This window comes from Crinia signifera, chromosome 4 (assembly GCF_055691185.1).
Source record: "Crinia signifera chromosome 4, ASM5569118v1, whole genome shotgun sequence".
NCBI classification, from domain to species: Eukaryota; Metazoa; Chordata; class Amphibia; order Anura; family Myobatrachidae; genus Crinia; species Crinia signifera.
In genome coordinates this window covers 310,407,414-310,425,064 of record NC_139220.1, presented here as the reverse complement: position 1 = coordinate 310,425,064, position 17,651 = coordinate 310,407,414, and the positions used below count along the sequence as shown (strand labels likewise).

General features: G+C 46.5%; 1 protein-coding gene across 1 annotated transcript in view; it reads right to left on the bottom strand.

The window, feature by feature from the left end:
* Window positions 1-17,147, bottom strand: part of LOC146073336 (uncharacterized) — a 56,660-nt gene extending 39,513 nt beyond the window's left edge. Inside the window, exons 1-4 of the mRNA XM_083180512.1 lie at window positions 17,063-17,147; window positions 6,310-6,408; window positions 3,568-3,867; window positions 1,515-1,610 (exon numbers count right to left, since the gene is read on the bottom strand). Of these exons, the coding sequence (XP_083036638.1) occupies window positions 1,515-1,610; window positions 3,568-3,867; window positions 6,310-6,408; window positions 17,063-17,147 (580 nt within the window). The remainder of the gene's footprint in view (window positions 1-1,514; window positions 1,611-3,567; window positions 3,868-6,309; window positions 6,409-17,062) is intronic.
* Between the last annotated feature and the right edge of the window lie 504 nt (window positions 17,148-17,651).

Below are 17,651 nucleotides of genomic sequence, written 5' to 3'. Positions count from 1 at the left end.
TCTCTCTATCTATAACTATCACACTGCAGCAGCACAAAATATAGCACTCTCTGTCACTAGGCCTCTCTATCTCTCTCTATCTCTCTCTCTCTATCTCTCTCTATATCTCTCTATCTCTCTCTATCTCTCTCTATCTCTCTCTCTCTATGTCTCTATCTATAACTATATCACACTGCAGCAGCACAAAATATAGCACTCTCTGACACTATCTCTCTCTATCTCTCTCTATCTAACTAACGCTATTACACTGCAGCAGCACAAGTTCACAACACAGGAAGTCACAAGTAACAGGATCCAGGAAGCATCCAGCACACTACAAGCAGTGATGAAGCAGGCAAGATATTTGCAAGGATCAGGTAAGTATTTGGCAAGGTTCAGGTCAGTATACTGCGGCAGCTAGGCACGGTGACCGCACTGCACGCAATTCCAGACCGGAATGGCGTCTGCAGTGCAGTCACCGTTAGTTTAAACCCCCCTCCATGGCTGTGATTGGTCCGTCGGTCCGACGGACCAATCACGGCCTTTGGGGGCGGGCGGGGTGAGGTGGGGTGACACCAGTGTCACCCTTACACCCCGCGGTGATTGGTGCTGTACTTTACAGCACCAATCACCTCCGATCGCGTGTCACCGGCGAACGTTATTCGCCGGTGACACAGAAAACGCTGTAATTGGCTGTTCACACTGAACAGCCAATCACAGCGATCGCCGACGGGGGGGCGGCATCGCAGCCTCCCCTGGGCATGCACGGACATGTCTGCTGTCAGGGACAGCAGACATGTTGAAACTGTCACCGCGTCTATAGACGCGGTGACAGTTACAAGCCATGACGTACATTTACGCCATGTGTCGGGAAGTACTTCCCGACCATGACGTAAATGTACGTCAATTGTCGGGAAGGGGTTAAAAAAAATGGGAAATTACAAAAACAAATGAGGCGACGCGGTACACTCACTGGGGGTCCATGTGCTCAGGTATTGACAATGACGTGAGAACATTTTCATATTTTGACCTTTTCCTTGCTGAACATTTGCTATGTCAACCTTGTACATGTCAAACTTTTGGGGTTAACCTAAATCACTGTTGACATAATTACTGTTGACCTCATGATCCGCACCTGGGATCCACACATTACTACTAGAGTGGAGGAGGACTGATTCCAGTCTACCAGGAGACCCGGAAATAATGTACATGTACAGGAATGTAAGTAATGCTGCCGGCCCAGTGCTGCATCTGTGCCCAGCTCCAAAGACACTATTCCTCCAATTACCAGAACAATAAAGCAAGGTGTGGCATGTAATGGCAGCCTGGTGGCACAGTGGTTAGTTACATTGCTTCAGCCATGCCTACTTTTATGATCACTGCACTATCTGTGTGGAGTTTACATGTTCCCTGTACTTTCCTAGGCTTGCTCTAGTTCTCCAGTATCTCTCACATTCATACATAACTAATAATAATAATAATAATAATAATAATACAATGAAATATTCCAGCGGATGTTAGTGATTTATACACACCTGTTCTGTTGGTAGGTATTTCACACCGAGATCCTATGAAGTCCTCTGGGCACTGACATTTTATCCCATCATCAGTGCCGCCATTTAGACAGTAAGCTATACACAGATACATTAAAGATCTTGATCAGCAACTAATAAATATGAGTCATTGCTTCATTTGCATAAGTAATTAATTGTATGATTGGGTTATAAATGTGCATCAAATTGATCATTTGCTACTTGGCAAATATGCAATAAAAATTACAAACAGCAATAACTCCAACTAATGATTTGCCAAAACCTAGAGGTGTTCTGTTTCCCAGACTCTCACAAGGTTTGGATTCTGCAATGCGTATGCCCATCATCTTCTCACTACCCCGGTCTCCTTACTCTTCACTAATACCTACACATTCGTGGACTTTGTGGCTCTTTGTTATTCAGTCACACAGTCCTTTATTAGATGCTGACATACCTGGAACTCAATCCCATCACCTATTGCACTGCAGTCAGACATGCTATTCATCAGCTATCTGCCTTTGCACAAAATGTTAGAAAATTCTATTTTATGCGCATCTTGTACCTTGCAGCTGAGTAGATCTATGTAGTGGGTGGCCGCAAGGGATTGGATGTGGCTGCACACTACAAAGATCTGCTCAAAGTACATGTAGCTTCATATAGATCATATACAGTAGTTAGAAGTCTCTGGTTTATATTTAGGATTAAATATATTTAGGTCGTACATGCTGGAATATAACAGGTTATGGATTTGAATTCTGGGTATATTGAAATTCCTTTTTTTACATAAAGAATATTGTTACTGAATAACAAAGATATTTGAAGTTAAGTACATGCATGTTGGAAAGAGTATCAGGAGCCTTTCAGATAACGCACTTAAGCGTGTCCCAGCCGGTTCCATTCAACCAAGATGCTGCGTCATGTTGCCACTAAGGATTCTGGATATGGGTGTGAAATTGAAGAGTTGCAAGTATGTTGCAGTAGTAGTTTCAGGGCCAGATTTATAGATAAATGCTAATTCATGGCCTCTGAGCCCTAGTATGCAGCAGCTGTGTGATAATGTGCAAGGTGGAGATAAGTTAAGTAAGGCGCAATAAAATGGGTTGTCTGGCTAAGCCGCAGTGTACTAAAAAGGGTGGTCACACCCGTACATGTACTAAAAAAGTAGGTGTACACCGCGCTGATTAAATTCTAACATTTAATAAATATTTAGGTGCCAATAACATTCAATAATTAAAAACCCAATTTAATAATAATAGACAATACAAATTAATTAATATATAGTGCCAACAATAAATGTAAAAATATATGCTACTAGGTATAAATGCCTAAAAAGGGAATTAGTAAAGTAGACCAGTCCATATGGTACCGTATTGGTTGGGTGATGAGATCCGTTCCTATGGTGCCTTTTATCAATGTCCTGCAATGGATCCAATATTGTGATGGGTCCAATGTAACCACGGGTTGCTTTATTTAGTCAATCCTTTTTTAGGGTGTCAACTTGAAAAAGCCACTTTATGGGCGAAACGCGTTGGTGGATGAGAGGGAATTCTACAATCCAGCACCTTTTGCCACAAGCATCACCTTGAGTCCGGACCAGCCTTATTACCACACTCATTGCAATAACTTCGTCACTGCTCCCCCCTAGATCTGTAGGGGTGGTTTGCAGTCCAATTGAGTGGATCCTCTTCACACAGCTGCTGGGGAGTGCTATCCTATGTGTGAAGTTCCACCTAAAAAAGGATTGACTAAACAAAGCAACCCGTGGTTACATTGGACCCATCACAATATTGGATCCATTGCAGGACATTGATAAAAGGCACCAGAGGAACGGATCTTATCACCCAACAGAGACCGATACAGTACCGTATGGACTGGTCTACTTTACTAATTCCCTCTCAGGCATTCACAGTATACCTAGTAGCATATATTTTTTAATTTATTGTTGTCATTATATATTAATTTTTATTGTCTATTATTATTGAATTGTGTTTTTAATTATTGAATGTTATTGTCACCCAAGACGCAGCATTGGGTCATTTCAGTGGACATTGGTTACCTGTGCTTGATATCGTGGTTTCGGTGGTAGGCTCAGGAGTAGTGCCAGATACAGTGGTTCCAATGATAGGCCTAGGAGTCGTGCTAGATATCGTGTTTCCAGTGGTAGGCCCAGGAGTCGTGCTAGATATCGTATTTCCAGTGGTAGGCCCAGGAGTCGTGTCAGATGTACTGGTGTCTGTAGGTTCTATGTGTGCTGTAATTGTGTGAGATATGGTCTCTGTTGTTTTAGGCATAGTTATAGTGCTGGATGCCGTGGCTGATGAAGTTGGTTTGCTTGTCGATTTTGTAGGAGTTGGGGCTGTTGAAGAAAATAAGGTTTGAATTAATTGACACTCGACAATATGGCTGCTCTTTGTAAAATCAGACAAATATGGACTTTAAGGTGCCCATACACGTTACAATTATTGTATACAATATTGTATACAATATCGCATCTCATCCGATCTCAGTTTTGCGATGACATCAGATGAGATGAGATCTAGTACAAAAAGTATGTGCAGCACGTACTTTTTGTACTAGATCTCATCTCATCTGATGTCATCGCAAAACCGAGATCGGATGAGATGCGATATTGTATACAATATTGTATACAATAATTGTAACGTGTATGGGCACCTTTACATCTTTGTATGTTATTATCCAGGCTTTTTTTCTATTACTACTAATTTAAGTATTTTCAGAAGCTATAGTGATCAATATGGGTATTTGTGTGCAAAAAAAAAGTAAAATAGACAATATCCCACATAGAACACGCAGTGGTAGAACATTTCCAGGCTGTGCTAATTGTGATCCTGCTACTGCTGTTACATGTACTAGAAGAGTGCCCCCTAGTGTAACAGCCAGTACCTAACATGGTATTGTATCTTCTGTAACAACTTATTGTTGCTCTGAGGTTTTTGTGGATCCGACTTTGGATCTTAACCAAAATGGATCCAGTTAATGATGTCGGAAACTTGCTGGAATTTATAGTTGATGCTCATGGACTATAGAATTGTGACTAGTAATAGGCATTTGACAGAGACCCAGAGCAAGGGCACAGTCTAACACACTGACAATTTTCACCAGGGTTCCCCCGCTGGGAAGTGTGAACTTTATTCCAACATCTGACATGGAGGCATAAGTCATCTGACTGGGCCATTCCATAATAGTGCTGGGGTATCTCAAAGGGACAAAGAAGTAGGAAACTAATTAAGGGAATTACCCAAGGGACAGGAAGTAAGATTAGGGCTAGGATACAGGTGTCGACCTGAAACTGTGAGTTCTGATATCAAACTGTAAATGAAGAATAATTTTGGACTAGAACCAAAGAGAATATACACAAGCTGGAGCTGATTGGAGCAAATGTCAGTCTGGAACTGATGGGAGTATTTATCAAGCTAGAACCAAAGGAGCAGTTTTTGAACTTGAACTGATTGGCGCAGGAGTCTCCGGATAGGAAATGTTTCTGCAGGAGCTCTCCGAAGGCAAGTGTGGCATCCCAGACTTTAGCTGAGCTGCGGACACATCAGGGGTTAACAGGGACACTTTTTGTTCAAAAGCCATGCAGCCTTATCTATGAGTGGGAAAGAGTATGGCCCTAACCAGTTGGTTGTGTTTCTTGGACATACACGGGGTGGACATAAAGTTTTAGAACAAAGGACAAAGAACATGCTGTAGTTTAGTGTGAACTGAGGAGTGAGGATGGAAGACACAGGCTAGTGTCCAGGACAAAGAAGCCAGTCCTGGTGTTGTGGACACTGGACAGGCTCCAAGGTCCCTGGAATTATGGAAAAAGAGATTGCAGTGTGAGGGCAACAGTAGGCAGAGATCAGTGGAAGGAGATGAGGGTCTTGGGAGAGGACTATCTGGTTGAATGGTAGGTAACCACGTGAGGCAAAAGGCCCCCAGCAATGAGCCCATGAAATATCCTGTTTAGATAGACTGCAGAGAGCCCCCAGCGAATAGGGGAGTCCCTAACCCTAAGGCGAGTTCAGGAAGGACAAAAACCTCCCATAGAGCAAAAAGGAGAGTCCTAGTAGGCTGCTGTGGCACTACTGGTCCCAGGATACCCTGGCAATGTATTGCTGTCCCATTATTGTTTATGCTGTGAGAGAAAAGGAGATGGTGAAATGATGCAAATTGATATAACCTAAACGAATAATGTGCTGGAGAGAGAAGAGCACAAAATTCCATGTTTTTTCTGTGACAACTTTGAGTTTTAAATAAACTGATTGCTGGATGTGATGACACGGCCTGGTCTGCCATTATTACCGCCACTCCCTTCCCCGATGGTGCGGTACTGCCCTGATGCTGCCCACTTTCAGCTAGGGTGTGAACATCATTGTGACACTCATGCACAACTTTAAGCTCAGAGTGTAGTGTCACCTCCAAAACGGCAACATCAGTTCACAGAAAGGACACCAAGGTCAAAGACGAACACAGATTAGTAATGGGGACCATGAGTATAATGCGTCAGGCTGAAATTTCTGTATCTGAAACTGTGATTCCTCCACCACTGCCCAAGCGCAGTCCATGATTCCCAAGAAGGATCCCTGTGTGTAAGGGCCGCTCCTGCTGGGGTATGGGTCATAGGTTCTACTGTATGAACGGGCATATATATATATATATAGATGGAAAGATGGTTGGATGGCGGGCATAGAGGCTTCCTCCTGTGCTCCAGTTATCTCCCGCACTCATACATAACTAATAATAATAATACTACAATTATATATTCCTGGGGATGTTAGTGATTTATACGCACCTGTCCTGTTGTGAGATATTTCACACCGAGGTCCTATGAACTCCTCTGGGCACTGACACTTTATACCATCATAAGTGCCGCCATTTAGACACGGAAGACCTACAGTATACACAGATACATTAAAGAGCATGGTCAGCAGTTAACAGATATGAATCATTACTTCATTTGCATAAGTGATTAGATGTATTTGTGGGCTTTAAATGTGCCTGAAGTAGATGATTTGCTACTTGGTGAATACGCCCCCAAATTAGAGACCACCATAAATCCAACTAATGTTTTGCTAAAACCTAGAGATGTTTTGCTTGCCTTGAGACACCGGCCTGATTCATAGGTAGATGGCTAATTCATGACCGCTGAGTCCTAAACTGCAGCAGCTGTGTGATAATCTGTAAATGCAACAGGAGGCGCCTTATGTAACTATACGCCTCTAATCCGCTGATGGGTCTGAAGATGCAGCACTGGATGACTGGCGTGGGTGTCAATCATCTGAGTGACCCATACCTTACTCAGGATGGCCGGTGTTTTCTTGCAGCAGAGGCCTCTTCACAGACAGAAAATGGGGCTAATATACCCCCATTTTCTGTCACATTGGCCATAGCCATTGGATCACTCCCCGAGGAGTTGCAGAATGTTAATCATCCTGCAATTTAGGGGGAATTGCAACCATTGTTGGTTTAGTGTATATACACAGAGAGAGAGAGAGCGAGAGGGTGCAAATGCACTATGCAATCATTACAGATGTAGCAGCCCTCATTCAATGCCGGCGCCCACCAGATCCTCTACTCTGGCGAGCGCCGGCGATAGGGACTGGGACGCACGTGCGTCTCAGGCACATGTGCGTCCCAGTATCACGGCCAGGGCTACAGCTCCAGGCCCACTCTCCAAATAGGCCCATTTTGTAGCTGAGGGTCAGGGCTTTCCAACGAGCCCGGCCCCGCGTTGCTAGCCCCCCGGGAACAAGAGATACCACCAGGCAAAGCTGGAACGTTTTCCCCATAGGATAACATGGGCCCCGCTAATTCCGACCTCCACCCGATTCCAACGGCTGCCAGTTCCTCCGCCAGCATCACAGAAGCTCGAGGTTGATCTCAGTCTAACCCATATCGCTGGGCCTTCAATCTAATATCAGGCTGGTCCATATGGGTTCATTGGTTCTAGAGATATTGGGGGTAAACCAATTTTTTTTTTGCATTTCTGAAATGTAATTTCATGGCAGTTCATGTTGTTTGAGGAGATTTCTCTGGAACCAAATGGCCCAGTTTCACGGGACCAAAATCATTCAAAGCCTACATGTAAATGGGTCAGTTGGTTCTGAAGATATAGCTGGTTGTTTAAAGGGGGGCAGATTTCTCTCCCCTTCACACCAGAAAATGCAGGGACTAGGCTGGTGTAAAAGGGGCCATACCGGGAATGTCCCTGCATGATCCTGGGACCATATTCCCAGGTAAGTCCCTGCATTTTCTGGTGTGAAAGGGGTATTATTTCAAATAGCCAGGACATGCAGTGCTCTGAATACAGTCAGGTAGCCCCCTGCTCTCTGCCCGGCTGTCAATGGCTGTCATTTCTGCCCGGCAGCGGCTGTCCCCCAGTTACCGCGAGCATCTATTCCCCTTGGCAATGAGCTTGTAATCCCACATAGCAACAAGCATGGAACCCCTGGCAATGAACATGTAGGTAAGCAATACTTAGGGCGGGATGTATTAATATACATCGCCGCACCCTTCGCCAGCTGTCCGCCGCGATGCCAGCGCATATGTACCAACATATGCGGCTGACATCGCGGTGCGGTAACGGAGACCCCCCGCGATACCTGTACTGTGGTCTGCGGGGGGGTCTCCGCCACCTCCCAGCGGCTCCTGATGCCTACACGCCAGGGACAGCTAAGCAGGCTGTCCCCGGCGCCTCCTCCTCCCCCCTGCAGCCGGAAGGACGTCCGTCTGCGTTGATAGGGGGAGGAAGGGCTTACCTTCCGGGGTCCAGGAGGACCTGCAAGTAGGTAAGCCCAAGGGAGGGGGAGAGGGGGGGGTCGGCGAGGTGGCGGGGTTGCGGCGACGCGGCAAAAAGAAGCCCATAGGCTTCTATAGGGTATCGCCACCCAAGGGTGGCGATACCCTGCCCTGCGATAACGATGCGGCCGGGTAATAGTACATAGAAAAATGTGGTAAAACGGGTGTTTTACCGCATTTTCCCTTTAGTACATCCCGCCCTTACTGTATGTAGCATAATTTTGAATAGGCATTATGGTGTTTGGCATAATATGTATTGGAGATTATGGTGTGAGGCTTGTCATGTAATGGGCATTATGGTGTAAATTTTTAATGCGCGCCTTTGGCGCGCAATGCCCCTATTTATGAAGCATATTGTGCATTACTGCTCAATCTGTTTAGTATAGTGCAGGCATGTCCAAACGATGTCCCTCAAGCTGTTGTGAAACTACAAGTCTCATCATGCATTGCCACAGTTTTGCTATTAAGGATTGCTAAAACTATGTCAAGGCATGCTGGGACGCGTAGTTTTACAACAGCTGGAGGGCCACTGTTTGGACATGCCTCGTATAGTGTGTATTTTGGCTTGATCCATGTGGCAAAATGTAAATTTTGCCTTAATCTGTGTGGCATAATGTGAATTTTGGCTCAATCGATGTGAATTTTGGCTCATTCCATGTGGCATAATGTGTTAGAGGCAAGTACAGTATAATGGGGTTACGATTGTGTTGCATGATTTGTATAAGGGGTATATGGTGTGGTAAACTTAGGTGACCATATAAAAGGTGCTGAAATGTTGTCTACCAAGTTTTGGCTTTCAGTATTTTTTTTATGACTTGAATGCCGCCTCACCCCGCAAGTATCTTAGGACATTGGCATCCTGTGGGTGCACCTTTGGAGGGAACCCGCCAATATATCTCCCTACATTTTTCCTATGCCAGCCCCCTGCCTTTTCCAGGCATATATAATTAGTTGAAAGTATTTACACAAATAGAGACACACCCATGAGCAGACCACCCAACCAGAACACTGGTCATGCCCCCCACATTATTAGGTGCTGGCCACCACCCCTATTATTGCGCATAATAGGCCCTTGATCATTTTCAGCTCCAGGCCCATTTAGACCTTAATCTGGCTCTGATCACGGCAGCTGGGCAGTGTCTTCCTGCCCATCTCCGCTCTAGGGAGACGGACAGGGTTTGGGGGGGCGGGGTGGCGAAGGGGACCGGAGGCGACGCCGGGGACGTGGCGGGGACCTGGGGCAAGCTCCGTTGCATCTCATGTGCGCGTGCCCCTCGAGGGAGCCGGCTGCTGGCAGGGGCTATCGATACTATCGCCAGCCCCTGCAAAAATGAGGCCGGCTTCATCTGTACATGACAAAATAAGATATCATGAGAGGTTGTTAGTACAGGTTGAGTATCCCTTATCCAAAATGCTCGGGACCAGGAGAATTTTGGATAACGGATTATTCCGTATTTCGGAATATTTTAATATTTCAATGATGTATTTTGAAGTATCTTGCATTTATGCTGTATAAACACATAATATACACACAAATATATTTTATTACCACATAAAATACACACAAATATATTTTAATTGTTCAAAAAACAAGGTTTCAAAACGTGAAACAAAATGTGTGTACTATCTCAGCACTGAATTTGAATGCCAAGCAATCATTGTCTTGCACATATATAGTGCCAGTTACATATCATGTCCCCAGTGATGCTGTTACAAATGTCCCCAGTGAGTTTTTATCCCAAAAAAAAAAAATTTTCACTTTCTGGAATGTCCGTATTTCGGAATAATTCGGATAACGGATATTCGGATACGGGATACTCGACCTGTATATCATTGGCCAGTGATATTGGCCTGACCACCAACTGTGAAGGTCACCTCTTGTCGAGTAGGTCCCTAACACTATGGAATCACCATCTGGGGCACAGGGAACCCCAAAACATGATCCAGCCAAGGACCCCCCCAGGGCATCACAATAAAGAATAGTGAGTGATTGTAAAGTGATGAAGTTGTAAGTATGAAGGTCCCTACTATGTAGAGTGTGTAAAAAAAAACTGTGCATACGTAAATAATGAACAAACATGATATAAAAAGTGACTGTGTATTTAAGTAGTGATCCCCTGAGACAGTCCAGCCAGAGCAGCCCGAGGGCCCCCACGCCCAGATACCTACCCCAAATTTTCTGACACTATATACAAATAAATAGGGCTTACTTAGAATTATGCCTGTGTCTCAGTGCAGTCCATGCTGGTTCCCCGCTTAAAAACAGAGGGTGGTGGGGGGAGGGGTGCCAATCTAGATGAAGCATTCTCAAACTTCAGGTGTCTATTTCTACACTTACATACCCACTTCTAGCATTCAACCAACCGGACCGGTAACCACTTTCCATCTTGCAGAGAAACGACCCCCTTTGGCAGGTTCTTACATCGCCAACACAGTGGCTGGATCTATCACCGCAGCTATTCACAGCGCACCTGTATTTACCATCTTCACAGGACGTCTCGCTCCCTGCTGAATTCGCCAGCGGCAGTCCGTCAACAGGTGACGGATGCCAGGCGGGTGTAGCCGGAGCCGCCTGGCCGCTTCTCAACATTGCTGCTGCATGACTGTCTCACCCCTTACGATTCCTTAAGGTAGTTATCTAAATTAGTTTGCTAGTTATCTAAATTATCAGCTGAGAATAATTAGTTTCAATCTGGACGCAGATATGGGGGGTAAGGGAAGAGGGGTGTTCAGGGTCCGCACACACCTATTAGTTATTTGGACAGGTATTCCCAAATGGTTTTAGGTAATTGGTCGCCTTATTTGTGTACTTTGGCGATGGGTGCTATCCGGGCAATATAATGAACATAGGAACTGGAAAGAGAAAGAGTTGCACTATGGATGCACACCAAAAAAAAAGAGAGAGTTGGAGTGGGGTAATTTGCCCCCCAAAAATATAATATATAATATAATATATATATATTATATTTAAAATATAACTTTTATTAGTATTTGTCTTTAAAAAGAAGAGAGACAAGCATCCTGTGTCGATTTTTTAATATATAGAATCTCACAGGGTGGTCTCCTTTCTGAGACTTGTGAAATTTTTAGAGTTTAAAAAAGACTTGAGACGTACATACATATAACATACATTGGTGACATGCGTTCGCACGAAAGGTAGAAAGGGTGATGTTTATAGGGATAAAAAGTTTCCCCTGAGCCGGCTACAAATTATGCAGTGACTGTTTTGCAGTATTTCTCATGGGTTTAATTTCCAGTTAGAGAAGTGTTTTGACTCCCAGTATCCTTTTTGGGGTTTTAATTCCTACATTGAAGGGATTAATTGTGTATATATAGGTATCTGGGTTTTAATTCCCAGTCAGAGAGGTGTTTTATCTCTCAAAGTCCTTTTTGGGGTTATAGTCCCCACTCTGGAAGGGTTTGTTATACACAGATACAGGGCCGTAACTAGGGGGGGGCTGGGGGGTCACGCGCACCGGGCGCTGGAGGTGAGGGGCGCTGTGAGGTCCGGTAACAGGTGTGTGGACGCTGTAGCGGCATGTTACTTTGACTCCGTCCATCTCCTACTAGCGCGGCTGCAGGAAGCGCTGATGACTTCGAAAAGACTTGCCGGACGCTGATTGGCTGAATTCAGCCAATCAGCGTCCGGCAAGTCTTTTTGAAGTCATCAGCGCTTCCCGCCGCAGCGCTAGTAGGAGACGGACGAAGTCAAAGTAAGATGCGGCTACACCATCAGCAGCATGGGATGAGGAGGAGAAGGGCAGCAGCCGTGGCGGTGAGAGGACTGTGCGGGGAGGGGGGGGGTCTCCGGCGCCAGGGACAAGGCGTCATTTGGTCCGGTCCCCCCTGTCAGCTGCTAACTAAGCAGCGGGGAATAAACGCTGTGGGGGGCTGGGGGCATGGCTAGAGGCTCACAGAGCCTCTGGGTCATGCCCCCATAGCGGCAAAATGGGGGCGTGGCCTCGCGGGAGAGCAGCGATTATAGGCCACGCCCCCAAATTAGGCCACCCCCCCCGAAAATTTCGAGGGGGCACCAAATGACTGCCTTGCCCCGGGCTCCGGAAACCCTAGTTTCGGCCCTGACAGATATCAGTACTTTGTATCATCTTGGATGGTAAGTATTAGCTGTATGATCATGTGCACCTTCTTTGTTAGGTGGTTTCTGGGTATCTGCCTACAGTATATCCTTATATGATAGCTTCCCTGTATTGGCAATTGTACAAATACAATTTGCTGGGTATCTTAATTTTTATTGTAGTGCTACCAACACTGCTAAAGTTATGATTGACAATTTAAATCCCAGATTTTAGTTTACGCTGTAATTTTTCTTGCATGCTTATGGGTTTAGTTGGTGGATATCTTGGCTTTCTCTCACAGAGTCACAAATACCGCTTAAAAGATATTTCTGCAGTTTTTAGTTATACACCCCATGTGGCCCACCCTGCATTGATATTGTCTGATACTAGGAGTAATTCGTACCAGATAGTTTATTACTGGTTTCCTAGTCTCCTTTATTTGTATGTTTTAGGTGGTTATTGCCATCTAGTGGATGTTTTGTGGAGGTGCACTTATCCTTCAGTGCCTTGCTGGTTTTAATACTCGGATTTTAATACCCTTTTACTGAGGACTGGAGTGTTGCCTCTTGTGGGGTCAGCTAAGGCAGGGTTAATGTATTTATGACAGATTGTCCACATTCACCCAATCATGTACTGGCAAAATTCTGATGATATTGTGGCTGGCTTTTCTATGTCTGATTTAATATCTATACATAGAATATTATTAATATTTTGTCAGCCAGGACAGGGTTAATGAACAGTGCCAGACTGTCCAAAAGTCAGTGATATCTGGTACTGACACGTTTCAGGTAATATTGTAACTGAATTCCCTATGTAGGGCTTTGTATCTGCAAACACCTTCACTGATTTTCCCTATTAGGAGCTTGCACAAATGTATAGTAGCAGTCGGACTTACGTCTTGAAAAAGGATTTTTCCGAAACGTGTTGACGTGTGACCGCTTGCGTATTGCCCACCAGCGTGACGTGTACCGGTGCTGGCTTTCCGAGAGTGTGTGTCTCCGTCTCAAGCGTCTGCAGCGCCTGGGACCTACAACATCAACCCGCTGGAAGGAAGCCGTTACCATTTCTGTTTGCCGTGTTCTGCTGTTTTTATTCATGTTTGGATGTCCGAATAAATTATTTTATGTGAATCTCTGGAGCCTGAGTACAAAGTAAATGCTACGTGAATGCGTGGCTGAAAGTGAAAGTAAGTCCGACTGCTACTATACATTTGTGCGAGTGTCACTCTGAATAGAAAAGATACCTTTGTGCAGGGCCGGAGCTACCGTTAGGCAGCTCTAGGCATTTGCCTAGGGCGGTGCCCTCTGGAGGGCGGCACCGCACGCTGCCGATGAATATTTATTTTGCTACTGCATGTACTATTAGCCCTTCCTCTCCCGCACATCCGCCCCCCTCTGATTAGCCTCCCTCCCGGCACCAGAAGAGTCCCGCGATTCGCCGGTACTCACATTCCGGCTGCAGCAAACATCTCCTGCCGGCTTCCTCCTCCCGCCCCATACCCTCTAACTGGCACAGTGTCACTTTGGTCATACCGCTGACCGGCTCTTGCTGCTGATGCCGCCGGCGCCGAGGAGCAGTAGAGCTGAGCCTGCACGGCGCCCAGCAAGGTGGCTGCATACCTCCCAACAGTCCCGATTTTATCGGGACAGTCCCGATTGTCAGGGGCTGTCCCGATGTCCCACCCGCGGGCGGCAGTGTCCCGCGGTGTGGGGGGGCTGTTGGGAGTCCCCCCTGTCAGCTGCTAAGCAGCGGGGAATAAACGCTGTGCGCATGCGCACAGCGTCTATTCCCGCAGCCAGGGGACTGGGGGCATGGCTAGAGGCTCACAGAGCCTCTGGGTCATGCCCCCATAGCGGCAAAATGGGGGCGTGGCCTCGCGGAAGAGCCGCGAGTATAGGCCACGCCCCCGAAAAATTTCAACGCACCTCCGGCGCGCAGGAGCATCGTCCCGCTTCGAGGACTTAGAAAGTTGGGAGGTATGTGGCTGTGAGACTTCAGTCTCCTGTCAGCGCGGGGCTCAGGTTTTCACAAGCACAGAGAAGCCGCCTGCAGCCCGGCCATGGCATGGACCCTCCAGGAAGCATATACTTCCCGGCTGTGGTGAGTCCCCTCCTTCCTGGCACCGGAGCCAGTTCTATATGTGTGTGTATATTATATACTGTATATATATATATATATATATATATATATATATATATATATATACACACACATACACACACACACTTTTAACGTGTATATGTATGTCAAGGTTGGGGGGGTGGGGGGTTCAGATATTAGTGTACCGAGCCCCAACAGTTCTGTTGCCGTTCCAACCTAACCCTAACCATCCCCCCTGCAGCATGACCCTAACCTTCCATGCTAGTTCATAACTTAACCCCTGTGTCCACCACCTAAAGCGTACCACCTGCCCCACAGCATACCTAACTGCAACCCCCCCCCCTGTTAATTGTCAAACCCACCCTCCCTGCAGCCTAACCATATCCCCCCCTCCCGCAGCCTATCTGTAGTCCCCCGACTAGTGGGGGGGGGGGGGGGGGGCGGGTGCGCTGACAATTCGCCTAGGGTGCCAAGAAACCTTGCACCGGCCCTGCCTTTGTGTGTACTCGGGATAGAACCTTGAAGTAAGTGTCAGGGGCGTAACTAACTATTTAGCGCCCCCCCCGCCGCACGTGGGGGGGCGCCCCCTCGCCGCACCTAACCTGCCCCCCCTTCTTACCTGCCGTCTGCGTCTCGCCCGGCTCTCTGTCGGGACCTTCCTGACGTCACGGTCCCGGCCGGCTCCTGCTGCTACAATGAAAACGGACTCTTAGAAAATGGCTGCAGTATGGGGGCAGCCATTTTCTAATTGTCAGTTTTCATTGCAGCAGGAGCCGGCCGGGACCGTGACGTCAGGAAGGTCCCGACAGAGAGCCGGGTGAGACGCAGACTGCAGGTAACTATAGCCCCGCAGCCCCCCCGGCGGCGCCCCCAATTTCTCTGCGCCCCCCGCCACCGCGGGGGCTGCAGAGCTATAGTTACGCCACTGGTAAGTGTGGATATACTCATACCCTCCAACATGACCCATTCCATTAGGTACAAAATGCTCTGTTCCTGGACTTCCCTGCCAGTGGCAGTTACAGAGGTGGGGCTCCAGCACAGTCCAAAATTCAAAGAGGGGTGGTCACATCAACTGCCAGTGAGTCCAGGACAGTGAGGTTTGGAGTGGCATTAGGTGTGGCTCCCCTTTTTGAATATTGGACTGTGCTGCAGCCCCACCTCTGCTACTGCCACTGGTAAGGAAGTCTAGGAACAGAGCATTTTGTACCTAATGGAATGGGCCATGTTGGAGGGTATGTATACTTGGGATCACGTTTACCCACTAAAGAAACTGCTATGTGAGCACGAGACAGAAGCAAAAAGTAAGTGTGGTTCCTTTTGCCCACTGAATATTCCTCTGGCTTCTTGATCTCCTGCTCACAAGTGAGTTTCTCTATCCTGCGCTGGTTATCCCCACCTTGTTGTTTTTAGGCCAATATCACTGGCCAATGATATACTAACAACCTCTTCGTATATATTATATTGTCATGTAATAATGATCGCATAGTGCATTTGCACCCTCTCTCTCTGTGTATACCACTTTATTCTCAGCAGATAGCACCTTTCATTACTGGAGGGTGAACAATTTAGAGCCATTTTTCCTACTATGGTTTAGTGTATATCTCTGAATCAGGCCTACAGACTCTTAGCTGCTCCATACATGCCTACTCCCCTGCATCGGCCGGGAGGCTCATGAAAATCAGGTGCACCCCCAGAGACCCTATTCAGTTAAATATATTTTTAAGTATAATATAAAAACAAAGGGACTGATTCGGACCTGTCCACTAAGCAGCGTATATTTGCTGCCTAGCAAACAGGAAATGCTGCGCCGCCAAACACACGCCCCCCCTCCCCCCCACCAGCGACCGAATCCCCGCTCCATGTCCACCAATCCTGAAGCCTATGCCCCAGTGGCTCCCAAATCACAGTAATCTCTGAACAGAGCCGGCCTTAGGCATAGGCAAACTAGGCAATTGCCTAGGGCATTCTGCTGATTAAAATGATATGCAGCATGCCTATATTCTGTGTGTGAGTGAGGCTGTAGCTGCATATGAAATAGTGTATTCATGGAAAGCAGCTCTTCTCCTCTGCACAGCTCACACTGCTTTGTGCTGGGTTGCAGTGTGGCCATGGAGGTGCTTAAAATACAATATTTTCTCTAAGGGTATAATGTGAATAATGTGAGGAGTAATGTACATAAGGTAAAGTGGTACTACTGTGTGATGTAACGTGAATAAGGGACACCATCGCATGATATAATGTGAATAAAGTTGCACTACTGTGTGGCATAATTTTAATTGGGGGTACTATTGGGTGGCCATGCCCCTTCCCAGCAAGAACACACCCCTGTTTGGGCTGCGCACTGAATGTGCGCACTGTTTCTATTTAAATATTGCGGGTAGGAGCACCAAAATGATGACTGCTATGATGAGGGTTGATGGTGCTGGGAAAGGGGAGCAGGGTCTGAGGCTGAACTAGTGGCGGTGCTAGGGGGCACCAGCCAAAATCTTGCCTAGGGCATCATTTAGGCTAGGGCCGGCTCTGTCTGTGAACTATGCTGCAATTGGCTATTAGAACTCAAAGAGATCTTACCTGATGAGGGCATCAGCAGCATCTTACCAGACGATGACCAGGACATCAGCAGCATGGCTGCCAGAGGCCAGATAATACTCCTCATCCCCAAGACCACCAATATCGCTGTCACTAGCAAAGATGAATCTGCCTGCACCCAGCAGCAGGGAGCTGTATACTGTATTTATGTAGGAGGAAGACGCTCCTTATCTGGGTGTAATATTCTGTACATAGGGTGAACAGAGATGCATGATGAGGGTGAAAAAACATAGTCCTCTGTGCAAAGGTCACTGGTGCTGATACTAACAATGTGATAAATGTATTGGTAAAGTGATAAACGGGAGATATGTTTGTCCCAGGTTTTTCGACATATGATTTAAACAGTCCAGGAATATGCCTGAAAAACAGACTTTGGAGTTTAGGCCTTTAGTGAAAGTTGGTTAAAGGATCCTGGGTCTATGGACGGAAAGAAAGGGAGGGCTCGAACTATGAGGACCATTTCAGTTTCTAGGCCTTCAGTCTGAGAGAAGTATAGTTAGTGTACAATAAAGGAAGAAAAGAAAACCTATATTTTTCTGGGGGAAATTTTGTTTTACAATAAAATTAAACT